Raw genomic sequence first — 26,691 nt, forward strand, 5'->3', positions numbered from 1 at the left:
GTGAGTGACTGGCTCCTCACATAAGGCTGTCAATATAAGTGTAAGAGGAGAGGCAGAGATCAAGCGGTATTTACACTACTCTGATGTCATGGTCTTGCGTCACATGCCTTGATGAAGGAGGTGGGGGAGGAATCACTCTTCTAACCCTAACAACTCCTTCTTCCACATCTACGCTACAGCTGATATTTAGTTTTATTGGTGCTAGCTATCTTTATAATCGCTAACATAATACTTCATCAACATGGCTGGTGAATTTTGTACACAACGAAAGAAAAAATGGACTAAAGTGAGGGGTCTCTGTCTTCCTCTGTATAAGTGAGTGAGGACTGTGATCTCGTGTGTTTAACAAGCTCCAAAGCATATCATCGTTGTACACTTTAATACAGAGAGAGAGAGAGAGAGAGAGAGAGAGAGAGAGAATAAAGTTAGAAAAAAAAATGAGACAAATGAACACGAAATACGGAAAAACAAGAAAACAACGATGCACAAAAAAAAAGAAAAAAAAGAAAAAAACTGGTAAACTGAACAAAGGAGAAAAAAAAAAATTACTAAGGAGACGAAAAAAATACAAACTAGAAAAAATATTAAACCCAAAAGGCAATATCAAAAAAGGAAAAAAAAAATAGAGAAAATAAGAGAAGAACAGAGAGAAAAAAAAAGAAAGGATCGAGCTGGCCAGATGGAGCGAGAAACATCAGGTCCCTTCGCTCAGTTTCCCCTAAGTTTCAGAATCGTACCCTACATGGAGCGACAGCAGTCCGTCTTTCCATCATCTTTTTCCTTTTTTTCTTTTTTTAGGGGATGGAGGGACGCTCGCGGTCTCAATATACCTTCTTCCTCCTCCTCCTCCTCCTCCCCCCTTCAGCTTCACTTTCCTTATCTGACCTGACGATATTTCTTTTTGCTTACCTTATTTCGTTCTTTTTCCTTTCATTTTTTTTTTTTTTTCAGATGTGCTCGTGCTTCCAGGATACTTTTCTGCATATCCACACATTTCCTTGCTTCTCTTCCTCACCCTCTCCTCCTTTGTTCGCCAGCTTCTCCGTCCCCTTTCCTTCCCTCTACCACTCCTCCCAGCTTTCTTCTTCATACTCACTCTCCTCCTTCCCCGTATCTCCCGTTCCTTCCTTCACCCTTCTTCTGATCCAATAATCAATTTCAACTAGGATTTTATTTATCTATTTATTCAATATATTTATTTTTTTGGAGGAAGAAAAGGGGATGACGCTCGTGGTTCCAATACAGAGCCAACCTTCTTTCCCCTTCCCATCTCCACTCCCCTCATACCTCCCTCCCTTATTGTCCCCAGCTCCCTTTCACCTCAGTTCCCTCCCTCTCCCCGTTTTCTTTCTCCATACTCTCGTCACTGATCTTCCTCTCCTTTCCTCCTGTCTATCTTCCTCTCCCTTCCTCCTCCCCATCCTCCTCACCATCCTCCTCCCCACCCCGCCCAAGTCCTCCCTTCCATCATATGACCTTCTTCCGATCGAGTAACCTTTGATGCGAGTTATCATGGACTTGTTCTCTGCCTCTGCTTTTTTTTGCCTCTGCATTCAATCCCGCACTTTCCTTTTCGTAATCATATGACCTTCAGTTCTACAATCTCTCTCTCTCTCTCTCTCTCTCTCTCTCTCTCTCTCTCTCTCTCTCTCTCTCTCTCTTTGTCTGTCTGTCTGTCTGTCTGTCTGTCTCTCTCTCTCTCTCTCTCTCTCTCTCTCTCTCTCTCTCTCTCTCTCTCTCTCTCTCAATTTATCCATATTCTAATAATCGGATACGTCTCTTCTAATCCAGAGAAATCCAGGCTCTTGTCTTTTGAACACTAACTTTTAATCTCTTGAATATACCAATCATTTGGTCATTATTTCTCCTCCATGACCTAAGCTTGATCCACTCACTGAACTCTACTCCAGACATTGATGCTTACTGTACCTCCGCCAAGGAGGTTATGTTTTTGCCGGCGTTTATTTGTTAGTTTGTTTGTCTGTGTTTGTCTGTCTGTTAGCAGGATTACTCAAAAACTTACGAACGGATTTTTCTGAAATTTTGTGGAAGGGTGGGCCACGGGCCAAGGAAGAAATGGTTAAATTTGGGAGCAAATCCGGAATATCACACACAATATCTCTAAAAGTTCTCAATGAATTTCAGTGAAATTTTCTGGAAAGGTGGGTCACGGACCAAGAAAGAAATGATTAAATGTTGGGGAGGATCTCTATCCTATATCCATGAATCTGTTAGCAGGACTGCCCAAAGTGTTATGAACGGATTTTGCTGAAATTCTGTGGAAGGGTGGGCCATGGACCAAGGAGGAAATTATGAAATTTGGGAGCGGATCCGGATCCGGAACCAGAGTATCCCTTACATTATCTCCAAAAGTTCTCAATGAATTTCAATGAAATTTTATGGAAAAGTGGGCCATGGACCAAGAAAGAGTTTACTAAATTTGGAGGCGGATCCGAATCCGAATCCGGATCCTTTTTAATGACAATGGCATTGGCAGAGGTATGTGCTCTCTCCGTGCTCAAACAAGGATATCATTCCCCCCGAGTCAGACAGTCTCTCTCTCTCTCTCTCTCTCTCTCTCTCTCTCTCTCACACACACACACACACACACACACACACACACACACACACACACACACACATTCCTACATAATCCCCTTTATCACTGTGCATCCATAACCAAACCTACACTCAGATTCAAGACTACACTACGACAATTTTACACCCAAATCCCATACACCTCACTATTTCTGCTTGACCTTAACGCCACTCACCTCCCTGCCCATTCACACCCTTATCCTCTAATATCTCTTCTACCTCTTCACAATCCTCACATCCACAGACACTCTTTCATCTTCTGTCCCTTGATCCAACCACCTCCTTACACCCAAAACATAATTCCACCCACCTTCCAACCCAATACTCCCCCAGCTCCATTCCTTATTTCTTCCTTTACAAACCTCCCTGTTTCCTCAACTCAATTCCTTACTCCCAACCCCTTCCTCTCACTAACCCACCTGCCTTCTCATTAGCTCTTTGTCTCACTCTCTGCCCTCTTGATCCCAAACCCACCCACCCTCTTACCCCCTCACTCCTTCTCCCACATCTCTACTACTTCATCTGGTATTCTCAGCAGCTATTTCCTCACCTCACCCAAATCCTTACTCCCTATCACCGTCCCCCATTCCCTGACCCCTGACCTCTTTACCGATACCTAACTACATCCTGCCCTTTTGATCCTAACCCCACCCAGTCTCCAACTCCCTACTTTCTTGCACTTACTCAACCTTTGCTTTCCATTCCCACTCACCAAACGCACACTACCCCCAACCCCTCCAGTCCACCTTCACACTCAACCATTTCTCGCTTCATGCTCCCAACTACCCTTCCGTTCTGCTCTCCACTCCCTCACACCCAATATCACACCGTCTTATACACTCTCACTCTGCTCCCTACTCCCTTACACCATTCCGTTCTCCCCAGTTCTTCCATCCCTCTGCTCCCTGACCCTATGTTCTCTGACGCCTTTCCTTGTGACCATCGTGCTATCCTCCTGAGTGATGACAGCAAGCGCTCTTTCTTTGTCAAACGCGCTCTGTATCTTGTCGTCTTCCTTTATCAGATATCCTCCCTCTTACATCAAACCCTATTTCTTTATCACATGTCCTCCCTCTTACACAGAACACTATTTCACACTACCTCTCAGGTCAAATACTATCTACTCACTTTGTCTTACTGCAACTGTCTTGCCTTCGTTTTTTAAAGTACGTGCTCTTTCATACACACAACATTATCTCACATTGTCTTAATTATTTCTTATTTCATAGGCTCGCTGTCCTGCTATCTTCCTTCAACAGATGTGCTTCCTCTTCCATAAAACTCTCGAACATTTTTTTCTCTCTGATTTCACACATTCTTTCACTTACTTTTTGTCTTAACACACATTCTCAAACTCTTATTATTATTATTACACATTATCTCACATCTTATCTCACATCCTCACATCCTCAACCGCTTTTTCCTTTCTCATTTCTACGCAGTCCCTATACTCGTAGTTACAAACTCTCTCTCTCTCTCTCTCTCTCTCTCTCTCTCTCTCTCTGCTTCCACCTCCTTATCCCCTTGCATAATCATACGTTAATGTTTTATTTCTCTCTCCTTTTTTATTGTCATTTTCAAAACATTATTCCGAAATCAGGTTCTGCATATCTGTTCTTCCTTTCTTCCTTATTTCTCTATTTTCGCTATCAGTAAACATGTATTTTTCACTCCTCTGTTCTTATTTATCCTCTGGTTGCCTTATCACAATTCAGATTACATTCTTTTTATGCACACCCATCTTCCCCCTTTTTTTTTTTTTTTCCATATTCATTTCACTCACAAGCACCGCAATTTTTACCTCAGCATAGGAACTTCCCAATTTCTGCTCTCCCATGCCTGTCTCTTCCTCATATTTCCCGCCATCTCTCCCTCTTTTACCTCTCTGCCTCTCATTCCACCCTCTGTCTTTCTCATATTCCTCACATCACACTCATTTTTCCTCCTTTCTTTTTCCCTTTTCTCTTGAATTTCTTTGTCATGCATTTTCCATATATTCTTCTTTTGTTGCTATTTTTTTTATTATCCCATAGTTTTCATCTCACTTTCCAATTTCTTCCTCATTTCCTGCCTCCTACATTTCTTTATTCAATACTATACAGCTTCCTTTGTCTTCGTCTTCTTTTACTTATCATTCATTATTTCTAGTCAGTTTCCGTCTCACAGTTCTTTTTTTTTTTTTTCATTCTTCTTAGTCTCCACATTTTCCTATAGTATTCCTCGGGAATCTTCCTTCCATTCTTCCTCTTCTCCTTCTTCTTCTTCTTCTTCTTCTCTTGCTTCTTCTTCTTCTCTTGCTTCTTCTTCTTCTGCTTCTTCTTCTTCTCCATATCATTTATAATCGTGATCCTCGCCTGTGTGCACCTTCCTTTTATTTTTCTTCCTCTTTCCTTATCATTTATAATAGTGACCCTCACCAGTCTTCCGTCTAGCTTCCTAATGCTCCTTGGAGAGAAAAGGAGAGGAAAAAGGCCCGCACTAAAGTAGGGGGATAAGGAGACAGGGGGGACTTCTCCAATATTCCCCGATTCTGTTCCTTATAAGCCCATAAAGAGAAGACTGAGGGAAATACTAGAGAGGGAGGGAGAAGGGAGAGAAGAGGATGGAGAGAAGGGTGACGACGGAGAGGAGGATAGAGAATGGAGGGGACGGGGAAAGGGGGAAACAGAGAAAGGGAGGGGGAGTGTGGGCAAGAGGATGAGAGGAGGACTGGAGAAGAGGCAAGAGAAAGCAGGAGGTAGAGGGATGAGGAAAAGTGGAGTTGGGGTTGGGACAGAGAATAGAGGAAGGGAGTGGAGGTTTGAGATGAATGGTTAGAGTGAAGGAGTACAGGAAGAAGACCGAAGAGTTAGGGAAGGAGGCAAAGAAAGACGGGAAGAGGAGGTGGAGGAGGGAGGGTCGAGGGGAGAGTAGATGAAGGACAGAAGAAGAGGGAAAGGGGAGAGTGAGGGGAAAGAGGACAAAGAAAGAGGAAGGTGACTAAGACTGGGGAGGGGGTTTAGCTGATGGAGAGATGGGTGTGAGAGGACAGGAAGGGGGGGAGGAGGGGTTAAAGGAAGGAGTGGAGGAAAGAGGGATGGCAGGGCTGATATGAGAAGACAGGGAAAGGGGGGAAGGAGGGCAGAAAGGTCGCTATATTAGATTATATAAATTCCACTAGACTTGCCTTTTATTAATACATTTACATACTTGCTCGCTCCCCTCCTGATGAGTTCCCGGTGCGTGCTGGCTCGTGGGACGGCCTCGGGCAACATAGGCAGCCGTTTTATCTTTTATGTTCCCTTTGACATATTGTTCTATTTTCTTGATATTTTCTTTCTACTCTCTTTAAAAAAAAACCCTACAAGGCATGACACGGTGTTCATTTTATCATCCTTGTTCTCTAAATTGATAAGATGTTCATTATTCTGTTGGGCTCAGTTTATGTTCCAGTCTCTCTGCTTTTTCTTGATAAGCAAATCCATCATGTGGTATGGTAGATGGTATTCATGTTGGTCGTCTTCGCTTTTTAACACTACTGATGATAAAACAGACATGTTACTGCGTTTTGGCCTCTGTTTGACGTATTGTTATTATTATTATTATTATTAGTAGTATTATTATTTTTAGTTACTTCTTTACTACTACTACTTCTACTATTACTACTACTACCATCACAACCACGACCACCACCAATACTGCTACTACTACTACAACTTCAACTACTACTACTACTACTACTACTACTACTATTATCATTATTATCATCATCATTATTTTTATTATTATCATTATCTGGTAGGTGGTGGCGACCATCATCCACTCACTTGATGTAGTGCTACCTACCTCTTCCTTAGCCTTTATCATTCTTTTTCTGTGTCTGTCCTCCTCTCTTCCTATTTCTCCCATCTTTCCTGTCACTTCTTATTGCTTTTCTTTCCTTCACAGGTGGCTTTACATTGAGTGACAAGCCAAATGGTTTCCTGTAAGCCAAGAAACCATTTACAACGCTGGGTGGTTACCATATAACCAACCCATACGTGCTCCCTACATGTCAACGAGTGGGTTGGTGGAGGGTTAGTGCCCCTCCCTGTATAATAAGTAACTCAAAGTCAAGTGGCCACCCCTTACGGGATTATGGCGTCTGGCAATAGATAGATAGATAGATAGATTATTACTATAAGTATTAATTTTTACCAGACTTATCAAACGGTCAATGAAAGTCGTTTTCCCATCTTTGTCTGCGGTACACTTTTTATTTTCTTTCCTATTTCCACACTTGAGTTATGGACATGTTCTTGTTCTGTAATGGTCGCTGTTTCCTGTATTGCTCTTAGTCTTGTTTCTTTCCCTTTTCTCTAACAGGTATTCACGCTGCAAACCTCCAAATGGCATGACGTGAGGTATCCTGTGCTGAATCTGCTTGATATACCGACATCTCTCTCTCTCTCTCTCTCTCTCTCTCTCTCTGGTTATTACAGTCACATACATCGCAATTACTACACCCACTTCACAGACACTTAGTCTCTCCAGTATTTTTTTTTTTTCCTCTGTCTACTGGACGCATTAACTTTCTCTCTTTTCACCAAGTTTCTGTTGTTTTCGATATTTAAAATACATGTCTACGTATTCACCTCACTTTTTTTCAGAGTTTTTCCCCTTTTCCAGTGTATTTCCTTCCATCCATTTGACCCCATAACCAAACGACCATTACATGACCCTCTTTGTAATAGTTTTAAAATAGAGCTGTTTTGTATTATAGAGAGGATGTAATCATTCTGCATGAAAAGGAAAAAAAAAACAATTCCAACGGAGGGACATCCCGGGAAATATATCCAGAAGTAGAATGAAAAAAAAAAAGGAAAATGGAATAAGAAAGAGAAAAAGACTGAACCAATAAGAAAGTACCAACAGGGGCAACGGTATAATACAACGAGAAGGAAGATATATTGGAGATCTTATGAAGGGAGTATCGGTCTCTCTCTCTCTCTTTCTCTCTCTCTCTCTCTCTCTCTCTCTCTCTCTTAGGGGGAGGGGCAAGAGGGCGAATGTTATCGGGTAGTCATGCCACTGTCGATGGGCATTCTGGATGATGATTCTACATTTGTGTTTTCCTGTTTCTGGATCCTGCCCACCCCATAATGATATGATGATGATGATGATGATGATGATGATGATGATGACGATGATGATGATGATGACGATGATTATGATAAAAAAAAAAAAGAGTGTATCTGCCCCGCCTCGCATCCCAAGGCCGTCAAAACTTGTGTCCCTTATATATATCCAGAACATGTTTGATATATCAGGGGAATCCAAGCGAAAATATGATGAAAGAGACCTTGGAAAAAAGATATATAGATTCTGTGTGTGTGTGTGTGTGTGTGTGTGTGTGTGTGTGTGTGTGTGTGTGTGTGTGTGTGTGTGTGTGTGTGTGTGTGTGTGTGTGAGAGAGAGAGAGAGAGAGAGAGAGAGAGAGAGAGAGAGAGAGAGAGATGGCGTCCGTTCCAAGTAATGAGGACCAACATCTCCAATACCCCCAAATTTATGGCCATACTCCTGAAACAATGAGGGCAAAGGTGCATGCAAACCCCCTAATTATCAACAGCTATTTTTCAACAGTTATTTCTGCAACAGGTGAGAGGACCAGAAGCGGTTTGGCTGCATAACACGCAACAAAACATATTCAACAAAGAGGCAGAGAAGGGACAGAGAACCAAAGACACTCTACCCTCAGCATGGGTTTGATAAATAACTACCAGAAACTGTGGGCTGCTATACAATATCCCAATCTGTTATACATACCTCACTACGAATTTGATCTTCTACATCTCTCTCTCTCTCTTATGGAAGGACCGGTAGTTCCGAAGGAGTTCAGCACAGTCTCCATTGATCGATTCACTAGGATGGCGATTTGACGATTCTTACTATTTTAGTCAATTTTATTCAGCCGGGAAGATCTCCTGGCAGTAATGGGCTTAATTAAAAAACATCTATTAGTACCTAAACTCTCCCCACCGCAAAGACAAAACAATCTATATTATAATGATCCGATTTCTATTGGTTTCTTTGTTACCGTAACACAGCAAAAAGAGGCGCATGTAGCGCAAATTTTTGTTACAGCAAGGTACCGTTAAAATGATCTAACTTGAAGAATAAAACAATTTTCAGTCCAATCGGGCCACCCGTTCCAGAGATATGACTCTTTCTGAAGACAGGAAGTGACTTGACATCGAGCTGAAGGCTGTCGAAGGATGCCTTTAAACGAACAGAGAAATAAATAGCGATAATAAATAGTGAAATACTCACCCCTCTTGCTCCCTCCACTGGGTTACTTTCAAGCGTGAGGAGAGAAGTGGGATATGAGAAAGAACTTAATACATGCATGACCTACACACAAACAACAGCGGGATGCAAAGTAAACAAACCAATTAACGTCAATTTAACCCCTTTTGTCCGAGAACTCTTTCCTATCCGTGTTCTAAGTGGTGCTGGAGGCTTCCTAGCACCTCCTACTAAGCGATTTATTTAGCACAGTACACCTTGGCATTCCCTTGCATGCTATTCGTATCGTTTTAATATTGGTATAGACTGCACCAGTCACTTACAAGAGGATACTGTGATGTGAAGAACAAGTAGTATCGGAAGAGGAGTTACGAAACTACTATCGCCGTTTACAAGACAACCCCTAGTTAGTAGAAAGATAATAGACGTCGTTATAGTATTAAATGAAGAAATATAATGACAACCGTATTTAACCATGCCAGTCAAATAATTCCCTCCTAAGCTGAAGAAAATCGTCTGTTTGTGGCTTGAATAAAATATAAATCCACATCGTACTGAAGAGGTTAAACACGCCTCTCTCACCCTGACCCGCTTGTGTACTTCTCTGCCACCATCGCATTTTTACACATCACGCCTCATGACAAACTGGTTGCATGAGGCCGCTTGATTGCCGCAAGTAAATAAACACACACACACACACACACACACACACACACACACACACACACACACTTCTACTCTCATTCTCTCTCTGATAGTGGTTGTGTGGCGTATAAAGACCTTATCCAGCCAAATTACGAAGCTTACCAGGATCAACATAAGGACATCAAGACTAGATTAACCCATGTAATGACCTCTACATACTCCTACATTAGCCACGGCAATGATACACATTGCAACGTGGCAGGACAAAAGTACTGGACCGAAACATAAAATACACACCTGTATTATCAGAACACCTGCCATTCACACGTGTTGCGCAGGTGGAGGAAAAACAGGAAGGGGTATCACTGTTGTCGCTCGAATCTTAACACTCCTTTCCCTTTGTTGCTAAATTCTCTCTCCCTGTAAAAAGAAATTATTGTCAAAGATCCGGCCAAGGGAAACAGAGAGGAGATAAAAGGGCTAATTACATATACATTTATCAAAAGTAAAAGATTAATAAGTAACATAAAGGCGTTAATGAGAGGCGTGGGTGTAAGCGAGGGAGAAAGGAAGGGAAAAACAAAAGCAGAAATACCAGAATACATGAAGGAAAGTACAGTTTGAGTTCAAGACCGAATAAAGGATGACGGTAATGGTGATGGTAATGCAGGTGGCAGTGGCGGTGGCGGTGATGCATGATGACGGTGCGTGGTGGTACGGATGGTGGTAGTGATACTGGTGGTGATAGTTTTGGTGATAGTGATGATGGTGCGTGGTGGCAGTGCTGGTAGTGTTGGTTGTAGTGGCATCCGTGTTGTTGTTGTTGTTGTTGTTGTTGGTGGTGGTGGTGGTGGTAGTAACAGAGAAGGTGGCCGTGGTAAAAATAGTAAAGGACAGTGGATGTAATAAAAGAATGAGTGGTTTTTGATGAGCCAATATGTGCGGCGTTTTTAGGAGTGTAAATGTCAGGGATACAAACAGCCATGACCTATGCACGTGGCAGATGTTGTTGTTGTGGTCCAATGAGTCAATGAAAGTACACTGGAAAAGGTGAAAGCGGTCTGGTGGCAGCAAGAAAAATATAAATACTATAAACATGTCTGGTGATTCATAGCGACTGTTCATACCTGGTTCACTATACGAAATCTCTCATTGACTGAATAATATCGCGTGGAAAAGAATGTATAAAAGGTGTCAAGGTAGTGAATAGGGGAGGGGTACTAAAAATGGCAATCAGGACCAAAATGAATAAAAACTGAATCGATGATGAGCCAAGAGTAAGTAATTACATGAAGGACTGTTTACCCAATGGATGACATGAGTTACCTGCAGCTTAGTAAATTTATGAATATGTGTGTAATAATGCTTGTATCAGTAGTCATCAGTATAATTATCAGCATCAGTATTAACCCGTTGTGAGTTATATATCCACTTTATCAATCCCTTCACTACGAGTACCCCTATGATGAATTAAAGCGTTTGGCGGAAACAGAAATAAACTAAAAAAAAATGCCATCGTATTTATGTGGCTGAGTAGTTAAATAATAATAATAATAATAATAATAATAATAATAACAACAATCCAGGAACATAAAACTCGTCCTCCTCTTACGTTTAGTCACTGCACAGCTCTGATCATGCAATACTCGCAGTTGCATTGGCTGCAGTTCCAGCTTTCTTCTTTGCAATGAGGCCTGAGTTGCTCGTCGGAAAAAAATAACAACCATTCTTCTCTTTTCCTATCTTCTTCCTTTCTTCCCTGTCGCTTTTCCGCTCTTACTCTTCTCACTTCATATTTTCATCTCTTTTTCGTTCTATTACCCGTTCATTCCACTCTTTTTTTCTATCCATACTTTACCCAATTCCTCGTCTTCCTCCAACTTCTTCTTTCTCTTCCCCACACTCTTCCGGATACAACTTTCTCTTTTCTATCATCTCTTATTTCTTTTATCTTCTCATCTCTTTCCTCCTCATCTTCTTACAACCAATACTTCTTTTTCTTCTTTTCCTTCCATTTTAGTCTACATTTCTCTTTTCCCGACTTTCTTCTTTTCCTCTCTCTTGCACTTCGTTTTCTTCCTTCATTTACTTTCCAATCTCCTCTATCTTACCCTGCGTTCCTACCCCCTTCTCTATCCTTTCTCTACTACTTTTTCTTTATTTCTCCCTCCTTTCCACTCCCTCTCCCCTCTTATCCCTTCCTTCTCTCCTCCCTTCCATTCTCTCTCCCTTCCCTCTCTGCTCCTTTTCAATCCCCCTCTCCTCCTTTCTAATTCCTCTCTTCTCATTTCCGTGCTTTCTCCCTTCCTTTCCATTCCCTTTCTCCTCTTTTCCCTTCTCTCTCATCCTTTCCATTCCCTCCCCTCTTCCATTCTCTCCCATCCCCTCCACTTTCTCTCCCCTCTCCTTTCCACTCCCTCTCTCGTCCTTTCCACTCCCTCTCCCCTCTTTCCCATCTCTTCTCCCCTTCTTCAAGCCAGACAGCTGACCGGTCATATTCAAGGGGATGGATTGCCAGTCTGGTCGTCTGAAGGAGGGAGGGAGGGAGTGAGGAAGGAAGAGATGGAAGGAGGGAGGGAGGGAAGGAGAGATGGAAGGAGAGAGGGAGGGAAGGTGGAAGGGGGGATGGGAGGGACCAATGAGGGAAGAGGGGAACAAGGGTGGGAGGGAGGGAGGGAGAGATGGAAGAAAGGATGACTGGAGGCAGAAAAACAGGAAGAAAGAAGCAGGAAGGGAGGAGAAGTAAGGGAGGTGCCAATGAGGGAAAAAGGGAGGGAGGGAGGAACGATTAGAGGAAGAAACAACCGAGGATCAAAGGTGGGATGACTGGAGATGAGACGGAGGGAGGATGGGAGGCAAGAATAGAGGAAAGGAGAGAGGAAAGAGGAGATGATTAGAAGAAGGAGGGAGGGAGGATGGAAAGAGGAAGGGAAAGAAGAATTCAGGGAGGAAAGAAGGGAGAAGGGTGGGATGATTCAGTGAAGGGTGAGAAGTGGGTGGGGAGGGGATGGAAAAAAACGAGGGAGGATGAAGGAAGGGAGGACCAGAGGGAGGGGAAAGGGATGAGATGAGATGAGAGGGATGAGATGAAAATGATGACGGGAAAGAGAATGAAAGGATGAAGGGAGTGATGCTGGAAGATGGATAAACGAGACTAAACATGAGAGGGAGGGGTAAAATTGAGGGTAAGAAATTAGACTTTATGAAAAACAAACACGTATAAAAGGGGGAACAAAAAGATAAATGGAGAGGAAGAACTGAGAGGAAATAGGAACTAGGACACATAAAGCAGAGATAAACTGGGAATACACTAACAGATAAAAGGAAACGTAAAAATGAGAGAGAAATATAAGAGATGAATACAGAAGAGAGACAGACAGGAGGAGAATTTTGTGACAAGTAAAAATAAGAGGAAACAGAATAATGGACACAGAAACATAGATATAAAAAAAAAAAAAAAAAAAAAAGCAGATAAAAGGAGTGCATGAAGCGAGAGGGATATATTACAGGAAAACAGGCAGAATGAACCAATAATAATAATAATAATAATAATAATAATAATAATAATAATAACAAGGTGAAAGTGAGAGCAATACAAAAACAAATCAAAGGAAAAAAAAAGACACGAGACACAGAAGAGACAGGAAAAGGGAAAAATTATAGAGAAAAAAAGGAGGTACACTTGAGATGGGCAGAGAAACACACAGATAAATGAGTTAACCATATATCAGGAGAAGAGGAGAAAGTGATAAGGAAAACGAAAAGGGGGGAAAAAGAAAAGGAGGCAAACGCAAAGAAAATGGGAATCACCAAATAACATGAAAATGTAAGGAGGTACTAAGTAAAAACAATAATGGCTAAAGAACGTACAGATAAAAAAAAAAAAAATAAATAACTAAAAGACAGGAGAAAGACACGGGAAAAAAGGGTTACAGTGACACAAAGGCAAAACAGGGTAAGCAAATTACAGGAGATAATGAAGTAAGAGGAAAACAGAAAAAAAGGGGGATACAGAAACACACAGACAAGACAGGAACAAACTGATAAAAAGGGCAGATGGAAGTCAGTATGAAAAAGAACTAAGGATTCAGGAAGACAAAAATGAAGGAGGAATAAGCAGACAAAAGGAAGGGTGGGTGAAGCGAGATGAAACAGGGTGCGGAGAGGAAAGAGGAAGCGGTGTGGAAGAGCCAAATGGAGATGGGAATAGGGACTGGTCAGCTTAGCAGGGAAGGAAGGAAGGAAAGAAGGAAGGATGGATGGATGGATGGATGGATGGATGGATGGAAGGAAGGGCATATCTTGGGGGGGAGTGGAGGGGGTTGGATGTTACAGTTCAGAGATTCTGGGAGACACAGGAGGCTGTGGAGGGTATTGTGAGAGATAATGAAGGTTGTGGGAGACTGGGGATTGTAAGAGATAAGGAGGCTGTGGGAGATATTTTAGGAATTTAGGATATTGATGCTGCGGGATATACCGGGAGATGTGGGAGATAATGTGGGAGATACTGGAAGTTGTGGGAGATACTGGAAGCTGCGGGAGATACTGAAGGCTGAGGGAGATACTAGGAGATTTGAGAGATAATACAGGTAGTGGGAGATATTGGAGGTCATGGAGGATACTGCAGGATAAGGGAGATAAATACACGAAGTAAGACGGCTTAGCTTAGAGGCTGTGCAGTAAATTAAGAGGATCGATTAGATATAAAGAAGCGTTGTGGTGTGGATGTGGATGTGATAGGAAGCGTTATGAGGAACACACTGAGGTGGTTTGGCCATGCGGAGAGGATGGAGGGTGAAAGACTGACGAAGAGAGTGTATGTGAGTGAGGTGGAGGGGGGAAGAGGGAGGGGGAGGCCGAGGATGAGATGGAGGGATGGGGTGGAGAGGTATATGAGAGGGGGGGCGTGAGTTGGGAGCAGGGCAGTGAAATGGCGGGGGACAGGGCGACTTGGAGGCAAATTTGTTTGTGGCCACCCTAAACGGGATTGAGGCGTCTGGCAATAGATAGATTAGAATTCTCGCTGCCATTTCAAGTCGATTTTATTCAGCTGAAGGATGGCATTTCATTGAGGGTGTTAAAGATACTTATTTAAGACCGTCTGACGATACTAAGAATAAAACAAAAAGACGTCATTGTACTGAAAGGGTTAAGAATGACGGAAAGACGGGACCTTCTCGGAAAATCTGCGGCTGGCGTGATAGGTGAGAGGTTCAGAGAAAGATTATGAAACGGTGTGGAAGTGAGAAAGAGGAGATACAGAGTGGAAGTGAGAGAGAGAGAGAGAGAGAGAGAGAGAGAGAGAGAGAGAGAGAGAGAGTTGAACTTAGAATATAGAGTTACCCTTAAAGGATGTGAGCTAACTTAATTATTTCACTCTTGCTACCGCCTCAAGATTATATTCATCTTCGGGGTGGCCTCTCGCATGAATAAATGTTAACCCGTTCAGACTGAGGACGTCTTTTGTTGTTAATCTTTGCTACTTTCATTCAACTTCAGCGGGATCTCTTGTAGTGAAGGTGTTAATGACGGGTATATCTAGTTCCAAAAGCCTCTCAAAGTTGCAGTAAATCGCCTAGAGATAAAGAATAATAAATCCCTTTCGTGTCAATAGGTGGGTTGGCGGAGGGTTAGTGTCCCTCCCCGTAAAACAACTAACTCAATGACAAACGGCCACCCCTTAAGGAATCATGGTGTCTGGATATAGACAGACAGATAGATGGATAGGAAAATATACATCATCAAACTGAAAATACTGAGGCTGTAAGTGGAGAGTCTAGACGGGCCTGGATATTGGAGGAATGTGTGGACGTTCTGTAAAGCTGAAGACATTTTTAAGAGAGTTAGAAAATTTTGAGGATCTTTTGGCTTGAAATGAATTTAAAAGATTTTCTATAGCATGAAGATTCCTGGATAAAGGGTGGGCGGGTTTTAAATACTGTGGTACACTTACAAGGAAAAGATGATGTTCACTATGTTGTATCTGAACTCTGATTTCTGGATACAAACAGGTTATTAAAGTATATTATATGGAAAGGGTGGGATATCCTGTCAACTTGGAAACGTGTAAAAATAGCGAGTAAAACCTTTCTGTAACGCTTATCTACGACTCGCGTGGCAGTAAGCCGCTACCTAAGGTATTTTCCTTTAGGTTACTGAGACTGCGAGAATAATATCGCTGAAATACTTATTTTAAAACATATTCAGTATAATTACAACATATCCTTAAATCTATGATGCACCTAAAATTTATAAACGGTATACTACTAAAACATTATAACCACACATCTAACTAAATCCCATGAAAAAGTAAGGTTTGGCAAACAAAGAAATACACCCTCAATCAATAAGAGAGAAAGAGGGGGGGGGGGAGAGCCAGGGCGTTGGTAGCACTGCCGAACGGCCAGACCAAACACAGGGTCTCCTGCATCCCCTCACTCAGCGCTGCCAACGTCATCATCTCCCCCCCTCCCCTTCACACCCTCACCCCCGCCAGTCCCCAACCCCACCACGGCACTCGCATGGGGAACTCCACTCAATCATGTATAGGAGAATTTGTCCCTTTCCTTTCATTCCATAAACAATCCTCTTTCATAATTCATAACTTTCGTCAAATAGTTGTTTTCTGTTTTCGTTGTTTTCATCTACTGTGCTTCCCTCCTCGGAGCATACTGTATACCTCGCAAGAGATAGCATGGAACTAGCATTTTTTCCCCTTTATAAGCTTGTGTTTTAGTAAGGGCACCGTGTGATGTTTGAGGCAGCGTGAACGTGTGTGGTTAGTGTCAAGGTGTCAAGCACTGTGCGTAAACACTGATGATGCAGGAGTGAGTTTGTACACAACCACCGCACTGCTCACCCTGGCACTTTGTGTAAACGCTTTCATGTTCAGGTTGCAAAGTTAAACACACCTGCGAGATGCACCACAGGACGTCAGTGTTATTAATATTACTCAGGGTAGCTGCTGTAGCAATACAAGTAGTTACAGTAAAATTACCTGACCAAGTTGTTTCTAACTGTGAATTTCTTTCGTTACAGGCGCCTTGGGTTCGATCTCTCAGGAGTGGACGGGTACGATGACGGTGCGGAAGAAGCGGAAGCCGTACTCCAAGTTCCAGACGCTGGAGCTAGAAAAGGAGTTCCTGTACAACGCCTACGTGTCCAAGCAGAAGCGGTGGGAGTTAGCGCGCAACCTCAACCTCACCGAACGCCAGGTCAAAATATGGTTCCAGAACCGCCGCATGAAGAACAAGAAAAATAGCCAAAGACAGGCAGCGCAGGAGGCGGCGGCAGCGAACGGTGCGGGGGCCGGCACCCCCTCCTCCGGGGGTGGCACCCCGGGCCACCAGCCTAACACCCCTCAGACGCCTAACACTATTAAGCCTTGACCAGTGCAGGCCGCCTGCCCCACCGCCCCCAGCCTGCCCCCCGCCCCGGCCCTGTCTCACTCTCATTCTCACGTCCACCCCGCCCTCCCGACCATCTCGGGTGACATGTGGGCGTAAACCCTCCATGGTGCCGGGACGAGGGTTCTGACGGGTCGCAAAGGACACCGACCTGCCGCAGTGGGCCGCACCTCTAGCAGATGTAGTGCGCTGCCAAGTCTCTGTGCTTGCGACCTTCATCAGTTTTGTGCGTCAGAAAACATAAGTTTTAAAAAACATTGCGCCTGTGTCGTCCCAGGACAATGAGTAAGTAAAGGGACGCCAGGTGCCACACGTCAGGCTGGCGGCAGTGTGATGGACAGGTGAAACTTTGTGACACATTACGCAAAGTAAATACAATGTGTCACTGTGCAAGACAGAGACTTGTACAAGGCAAAATTCTACCCTTTCGGAACAAATCTTACCATTTCTCCCCACTCAACTAAATCAACCAACCCACTCCCTCACCACTGTCTACAACATCTCCCTCCCCATCCCAATTTCTGTGACGCGTTTCCATTTCCTTCTTCCTCACCTTTCACGACTCCCTCCTGAAGTGTGTAGATGACAGACGAGGTGACCCATCCAACCTGGAGCCACTCGTCCCATGCCAAGTCAGGGGGATCAGGTGGAAACCCTCTGACACCCTAGCGAGGCAGCGAAGTGAGGAACTAAGTGGTGAAGGAGATAACTGTGTGACGAAGAAATTACTACATGAGACTGATGTAACAGAAGCATTCTCCCATCCCATTCTCCTTCTTACATACATCCCCTAACCCCTCCATACTCCCATCCCTCCAGCCACCCTCTCCCCCCCTCCCACACCCTACCTTCTTCCTGCCTCCCACTTTGTACATTACTATTTAACGTCAGGTGTAATAAATGTAAATAAGTGAATTCCATTTCGTACGCTGTAGGTATTGTGCTTAAATGTTCCATTATTCATTTTTTTCCCTCTTCGATGTACCAGAGTCTATTTGTGGAGATAAAAAAAATAATAACTAACTGTTGAAGAAGCAGAGCCTGAGTGTTGATTATCATTAGTGACCTGGGCAGCTTTACCTGTACATCTTATTGTGTTTTTGTTGTTATGTTTTGTTGTAACCAGTGACGCAGCCAAGAAAATAAACACCACCACATGATATCAAGTGTCAGTTTGGTGATGTGAGAGGTCTGGCAGATTAATGCATGTAAACATAGTGATCACGCATGCCGATGCTGTGTGATTATGAGGTCTAGTTGCTGTGTGTGTGTGTGTGTGTGTGTGTGTGTGTGTGTGTGTGTGTGTGTGTGTGTGTGTGTGTGTGATAATGAAAATCTCGTGTATCGTGTCGATTTAAAAAATAAGAAAGAAAAATGCATTGGAGTTGAAACTGCGTATTATTATTATGATTATGATTAATATGATTATTATAATTATATCATAGTCTGTTAGTCATGAACACTGAAATAAATGAATGTGTTATGTACTTCCATGAACTTCAGAGTGAAATGTTACGTTGCATCTTGTCCAATCTGTAATCAATTCTTTAACGATGGCAAGAAGGTGCAGGAGGAGGAAGAAGGGAGAAAGCAGTCTGATCCGTAACTACTTATTGCTTTTCCACCCGAGATCCAGTTCTGACCTTACCTACACATTCGTAAAATCACTAAAATTGTTTACTTTTAACATGAGTTTATAATTTGAAAGAACATAAACACATCAAATGAAAACTGTATTTAAACTACATTTTTTTCACAACGAACGCAAATCTTGAGCCGTATGCAATGAACCAGATGTAATACTAAGACACACACACACACACACACACACACAAAACCCTCCCCCACAGACACACCACCCACGCACCCCTCCCCACACACACACACCTCCCCCACCCACCCCACCCCACACACACACAATCACCCACACACCCAGCCACGCATACACACACACCAGAACGCGCAGAAACATAATCATCATAAAATCCAATTCGCTTTTTCTTTAATTTGCTCTCCATGAAGCTTTAATATATCGGTGACTGGTGCCTCCCTGCCCCTTCTCCTCCTCCTCTCAGCCTCACCAACATGTAATCCAAGACCTGAATGTGGTTTTTTATTTGTGTACCTCTTGTTTAACCCTTGCTCCTTAGGTCAGCTCAGCGTAAATGATAGTTTCATTAAGACTTGTACAAACATTAATAGCCATTCGCCAACCCTTCTCCCCTCCCCTCCTCCCTACCAGTTGAATAGGGTGATGTTTGGTTTTTCTATATCATCATTATTATTTTCGCTGTGCATTGTAGAGAAAGATATCTGTTCTACGATAAGCGGTATCTGTATTCGTCTACCGGTTAAGCGATAAGGTTTGTAAGTGTTTTTTATAACCCAAGGGTGAAAAAAAAAAATAATGACTATGTTCGTAGAGAGTACCGACTGATGGGAACGAGGGAGTGTGCTGAAGGAAAAACAAGAGTCATCCCTCAAAACAATTTCTCTATTTTTTCACCCCTTCACTACGAGGACGGCTTTTATATTTTATCCCTGCTACTTCCAGACGATTATTGTTAAAATTAAGACATTATCAGAGAAAAATAAAGAGGCGAATGAAGCTTATCTCAAACTCCTCCCAGTTCTAAAAGGCTCTCCTAAGCTTGACAAAATCGTCTGGCAGTGGAAAGAATAAAATACGTAGGTGGTCATCGTAGTGAAAGGGTTAATGTGTTTCTTCCCGTGTGCAGCCAGCCTCACAAGAGCCACCATGACCCGACCTAATGTGACCTTGGCAGAGAGAGAGAATAGCAGGGACAAATATTTTCTCAATTTAGTTCCCTTGCCGAATTATTTATCGTAATTTCTCTCTCCCTTCCAGTCTGTTTGCTTCCCTTCCCCTCTTATTCCGTCATATTTCTCTCTCTCTCTCTCTCTCTCTCTCTCTCTCTCTCGCATATATATTTTTCTTTTATTCCTCTCTCTCTCTCTCTCTCTCTCTCTCTCTCTCTCATATATATATTTTTCTTTTATTCTCAAATCCCACTCCTCTTGCCTCACCTCCCTGCAGCTCTGTCACTTACCATTTCCCTTCCATCTTTTCTCATATCACTTCCTTTTCCCAAACAGGAAGGACGGGTGAGAAGGGTCATCACAGAAAGCATTCAAAAGCAGATACTGAACTAAATTTTAACTTTCGGTTACGTAATTCTGTAATTCACCATAATTTAAAATAATATATATGCCAATTTCGGACATTTAATTATAATAATAATATGAATAAGTGAAGTAGCAAATGGCTAATAATCACCTCTCCGTAGCACGTCTTGCAATATGCATACTATTCGAGTGGAAGAAATCCGTCTGAATGACACCTAAAAAAGGAAATATCAATAATAAAAATATTTCCCCTTGACGCTGTTTATGAAACTACTGTAATAATCGTAAACCATAATAACATGTCACTGTTCACCAATCTACTAATAAAGACAAAAATAATGAAAATAACAATATATCTGCTCACTCTCTTACACTGCAGGTCATGGATTGCTCACATACACGACACTGAAGATGATGTATTGGCTGGCACATGACACTCAAGGTTATCTCTGTAAATACTTGACAAGCCCAGTGGGAGAGGCAGGTGACACACAGACACACACACAGACTAACCCATAATCTCAATATTCAAAAGGAAGTCAAAGTTAGCATTGTAGCTTAACAAGTACAAAAACAAATCTTCTTAAGGCTTCCTCGTTTTTGGGCCACATTCTTCAAGACTAAAACTAAGAGATGCAATTAAGGTTTAAATACAACGATCAGAGCCGAGGGAAGAATAATAATAACAAACGATGTATTACTAGCTAGGGCATACATACATACATACATACATACATACATACATTCACACATACCCTATTTACACACAGCTGTCCTTGAACGTATATTAAGAGGATATAAAGTTCAAGGCTACTGCTCCTTATATATATATATATATTTTATATTTATAACGTCCTCAATATTTCTGTCCCTGTACCGATTTGCACACATAAACCTCAATTACAGCGCTTCACTAAAACCGTAAAATTAACAACGCTGCTTTACAACCTTATGTATATTTTCTGTATTTTTTTTTTTAATTGAAGATTCTCAACGCCGATGAAGTTAGTGATAAACAATGCATATATCTCTGTTTCCTTTTCCACTGATCCGCTCACCGTGTCAGGTACAACCCAACCGCTTTTGCAAGTTCTCTCCTTAATGTACATACAGGTAGTTACTGCTCAATTTATTATATGATTCAGGTACAGGTGTTCTGTTTGATGTACATATTGCGTTGCTTGAGTCTCGTGTCAGAGTCGGCCGGAAAATATAAGCCAGGGTAATCAGCGTTTCCCATGTACAAGAAAAAATTATACCTATCCACAGTGCTATGGCCGTATTCTTTAGCGCGTGATTATGAAGGGGAAGGCAAGCGCTTAAATTCTATCTTCAATACATCTGAAGGGTTGGGATTTAATTAGCTATCATATAATTTTAGTTACACAGTGCAAACAGAAGCAAAATCAGACAAACCCCAGAAGCAACATCGGACAAACTCATTTTTTTCCCCCTCACCATTTAAGACTTCAGTATACTGGGACTTGCCTTCCCCTACGTGATTCAGTTTTAACATCTTCACTACCAGAAGACTCTCTCGAAATCAGAAAAAGTGCATACGTAAAAATAACAAAAATATATCATAGTACTGAGGTTATTGGAGCTCATTTCTAATCCCATCACAACCAGATATTTTTCCTATGACGAGTGTAAGAATCTGGAATGACTGACATCTAACCTAGGTCCTGGTAGTGAAGGGGTTAAGAATACGACCAGCAGACAGGTACCAATTCAATGGGTCATCTCCCTCTCCCTTACAGTGTCCAGGGCTGAGGTTCAGGGATAAAAAATAATAAAAAAAAAAATTACCACCAACTGTATCTTGTAACAAAAAACTTACCACCAACTGTATCTTGTAACTGACACTTTTATCCAGGAACAACAAGAGTTTACGTGAGAAATTTGTACACTCCCACTGTCCATCCAAGAAAAAAAAACATCTTAGTTATGAGATACTGTTGCTGGTAGGTTTTAGTTGTGAATCCGGAAAAGAAAGCCATCCTTACAGAATTTTGTGCAACAGTAAAAGAAACGTGAGAGGTGAAGCTAAAACACATCAACAGGTGATAAAAATCAATTAAATCCAAAGCACACACGGAAAAGCAATCAGGTGCAAGTCAAGCCAACGTGTGCTATCTCCTCGCGTGTCCCTCCCCCGTGTCCAGTGTCCAGCGTACGAAAAAAAATAAAAGCATGTGTAAATAAAGATAAATATAGAACAATAGCTTTAATAAAATAGACATGCAGTGTTTAATAAGTGGACATAAAAAAAATAAATTACAGTGACACAACTTTCCCTCGCTAAAAAAAAAAAATGCTGGAAAAAAGAAAATGGGAATAAGTCATGTAAAAAAGCGGGGAAACTAAAGAAAATATTACAGTCAGTGGTACACAAATACTCATTATATCGTGGCTCTCGATGTGACCGTAGGAATTTAATACATAAGGTGGAATTTCTATTTTGATTCAAGATGCATTTTCTTTTTTGTTATTTAATGAAACTCTGATATTTTAAGAGACTCGAGTCCGACTAGAGCATTATATTTACCAAGTTAGCTAATAAAATGGTTTCTTGTACACTCCCTGGTTTCATTCTTATCTGTCCTTCCTTTACATAAAAATAAGAAAAAATACAATACATTCAAATTTACTGTTTAAACAATTAAACAAAGTATATCAAAAGTATTGCTCTGCACTGCCTTGCTATGACTTTTCTAAATACTGTATAATCTCTACTAAGACTGGAAAAGGTATTTAACACATGCAGCTACCATATATTTAAAGAAAATCTAAATAGCCTACATATGTTTACGAGATTGCTACACTTAGATGACGTAACACAAGTATTTTCTTGTTGCTATCAGTCGATTTATTTTAATTTAGCTTGAGAAATCTCCTTGGTAGCGAAGGGCTTAGTCAAGGCTGCTGTTATGATTAGGATGCTTAGGGTGGTGACACTGAAGTATTTTAAAAACAACTATTTACACAGAAAAGGCCAACTATCGACAAAATAAGGTCATAATATAATTCACACAAAAAACAGCAAACAGCAAAGTGAATTAAGAAGCATAAAAATATAGTAACAAGTAATACTGCACTGGGCAACGGAAGCTCTAACACCTTTTGTTTCTAAGCAAACCACACCAGATGAAAACTATATAAATAACACACAACAGAACAGATCAGCTCAACAGCATTATTCATAATTTGTTTTTCTTACTACCGAACCAATTAATTCAGTTTCGGGAAAATGAAACTAGTAAAGTTTCTCCTATGCTGAATGGAACTGTACGGAAAGAGTACGAAAAAAAGCAGCTGAGACGTCATCGCAGTGAATATGGTAAAGCTTGATAGGCAAAAAATACATCAATAAATAAATAACGTAGAAGAAAACACAAACCCTCCTCAGTCTGCAAAATTAAAGCCCAAGGAGAGAGACAACGGGCTGACACCGAGAGACAATCAAGATCCCCCTCCCTCACCCTACCTCTTCACTGGCCAGCACAGGTAAGGACAATAGTCTCATCACCTAAGAATAAGAGCCTAAGGGCGAGAATAGGAAGGGAAGAGTGGGGAGCAAACATGAACAGACATAGTGGGGAAATAAATGTGTGTGTGTGTGTGTGTGTGTGTGTGTGTGTGTGTGTGTGTGTGTGTGTGTGTGTGTGTGTGTGTGTGTGTGTGTGTGTGTGTGTGTGTGTGTGTGTTTCATACACAGTATGGTAAAATCTACATGCCTAAAATATTACCCAAAAAACTACATACAAACAGCCTTAATACTTAAATTCACACACACACACACACACACACACACACACACACACAGCGTAGGAAGCTAACACATATATAAGGTAAACGAAAAACTTAAAAAAATATGTATAACTCTCCCTCCATTTCCTTTTGCAACCGCACTCCAACACTTGGTTCCTTTTCTTATCACTGAAATTATAGGGAAATAACTGCCATACAGATAAGACAGAAGTAAAGCAAAACCAAAATATAAGGGAATGACAGTAATATGACTAAGAGTGACTAGAATACACACCGACGAAGAGAAAAGCAAATGGTGGTGATGATGGTATTGATGGGTAATGATGATGGTGAAAGGTGGTGGTGGTGGTGGTGGTGTTAGGAGGAGGTAAGGATGGCGTCGGTAGCTGCATCGAATAAGTGTGGTGATAATAAAGGGCGGTGGTGACTGTGGGATCAGTGATGATGAGGTGCTGGTCAGGTTAGTGATGGTCATAGTGATAATGACAGCATCAAAATTACTTGATTGTGGTGATAATGAACCACGTCATACAGGTGATGGTGAGGATGATAACAGTAGTACAGATGATGGTGGTGACGGAAGTGGTGATAGTGGTGGTAAAAAAAAAAAATGGTAGTAATAGCCTAGGTAGTGATGGCAAGATGGATGGCAAGTTTTCATTAGGACTAGTGGTGATGATTATTATGAAGATGATACTGGTAATGGTGATAATGGTGGCGGTTAAAACAGTAATGGTGATCATGATAATGGTGATGGTAAGAGTGACATTATGGATGGTGACAGTGCTGGTGATCAAGGTAGTGACACAGGTGGCGATCAAGGTAGTGATGGTGGTGCTAGTCGACACAGTGATGGTACAGTAGCGATTATAACAGCAATGGGAATAAATGTATGGTGACAGAACTGATTACAATAATGATGTCGGCCGAGGTGGTGATTATGTGGTGGTAAAATTATTATACACGATGATGATGATGATGAAAAAAAAGAAAAATAAGTAAAACAATGAAATACAGTTTTCTTGACGGTAGTGGGGGCTGACGAGGTGGTAAGGGTCGTGGTGGTGGCAAGACGTGTAGCACAGAATATAAGGAAAGGTGGTCGTAGCAGTAACGATGGTGGTAATAATGACAGTTTGACGTTATATAAAGCGACAACGACTAGGGCGAAATAAATGTATGTGAGAATATTCTGATTATAGTGACTAACAGTGATGGGGTGATAAAGATTACGAAGACTATCTATCTATCTATTGTCAATCGCCATAATCCCTTAAGGGGTGGCCATTTGACTTTGAGTTATTTGTTTGACGGGGAGAGGCACTAACCCTCCACCAACCCACTTGCTGACACGTAGGGAGCACGTATGATTTGGTTATATGGTTACCACCCAGCGTTGAAAATTGTTTCTTGGCTTACAGGAAACCATTTGGCTTGTCACTCAATGTAAAGCCACCTGTAAAGGAAAGAAAAGCAATAAGTGACAAGAGAGATGGGAGAAATAGGAAGAGAGGACGACAGGCACAGAAAAAGAATGATAAAGGCTAAGGAAGAAGTAGGCAGCACCATGGCAGTAAAAATGATGGTTATGGTGGGAAAGGTGATAATTTTGAGTGACTGACGACTGTGAGTAGCATTGTGTTGACGGTTATGAGTGTACTGATGATGATTATGTTGTGGTGGAGGTAGAGTTCCTTCACCTCAACTTGGCCCAAATTTACGTCCTTTTGATGCTTATTTCACAGAGCTCAGTGGCAAAAAAGACAATGCTACGGCTCTATAATATTCCTCAGGACCACTTTGTGACGACCATCGCCTATTGATAATCTACTGTAACACCTCAGTATTCAAGATGTAGGGTGTTAATTTTAGTCCAAGTTAGAGAGAGAGGGGAAAAAGTATACTGATGACAAGAAAAATAAAAGACGATAATATTAAGGATGTGTAGATTTAAAATGGCTGTGGGAAGAGAGGATGTTGACTCTGCTGATGGGAATAAGAAATAAGGATAGTTTTGTTGGTATGATAATTAGGTACCATGTCAAGGGAAATGGTCGTGATGATCAGAGTGGCGATAACAATGATAAGGGGATAATTAGTACAAATGGTGGAGTTTAGTGATGCTGAAGCAGATAAGACTAATACTGATGACAAATGGCTTACGACTAATGAGGGTGATAACAGCAATGGTTTATCTATCTATCTCTCTATCTATTGCCTGTCGCCGCATCCTGAGACAGCTGTCTCGACTAACAGCCCGTCTTCCACTCCAGGAACTTACCTCTTCTCCTCGTTCGCTGGCTTTCTTTCTCCAATCAACCATCCATCTCTTATACACTCCTCAACCTCAGTTCCTCACTCACCGTTTTCTCCTACAGTCGAATCACCTTAGAACATTTCTCTTATTTTCCTCACTATATGAACATCTACACCACACTCACCAAATTCCCATTCATATACTCATCTATCCTTCCGTGTCACGCAATACGCACATGAGGAATATGACGCCGGACTTGCCAACATTTACTTGTACATTACTCATGCAACCTACAACATTCCTCTACGAGATTCTGTAACTTCGTCTCATCTGCTATCATCACAGCATCATCTTCAAACATTAGTACAGAGAATTCCCACTTATTACTCCTTCTTTTTAAGAACTATTACTGTACCAATTAACCTAGTTCTCTCCGACAAGTAGAATATGTTTTCCCTGTTTATTTATTTGTTTGTTTGTCTGTTAACAGGATTACTCAAAAACTAAAACAGAGATTTGGGCCAAATTTGGTGGGTAGATAGCCCATGTTCCATGGAACAATCGATTAACTTTGGTACCGATGTCTGTTAGTTTGTTTGTCCG

General features: G+C 41.7%; 1 protein-coding gene across 1 annotated transcript in view; it reads left to right on the plus strand.

Moving 5' to 3' along the window:
- LOC145405236 (uncharacterized) overlaps nucleotides 1–16,895 on the plus strand; it is a 78,878-nt gene extending 61,983 nt beyond the window's left edge. The window contains exon 4 of the mRNA XM_080276658.1: nucleotides 16,546–16,895. Coding sequence (XP_080132784.1) covers nucleotides 16,546–16,895 — 350 coding nt within the window. The remainder of the gene's footprint in view (nucleotides 1–16,545) is intronic.
- The last annotated feature ends 9,796 nt before the right edge of the window (nucleotides 16,896–26,691 follow it).

The sequence above is a fragment of the Coenobita brevimanus genome, chromosome 66 (assembly GCF_032717465.1).
Source record: "Coenobita brevimanus isolate Jiangsu-jjx chromosome 66, ASM3271746v2, whole genome shotgun sequence".
Taxonomy (NCBI): domain Eukaryota; kingdom Metazoa; phylum Arthropoda; class Malacostraca; order Decapoda; family Coenobitidae; genus Coenobita; species Coenobita brevimanus.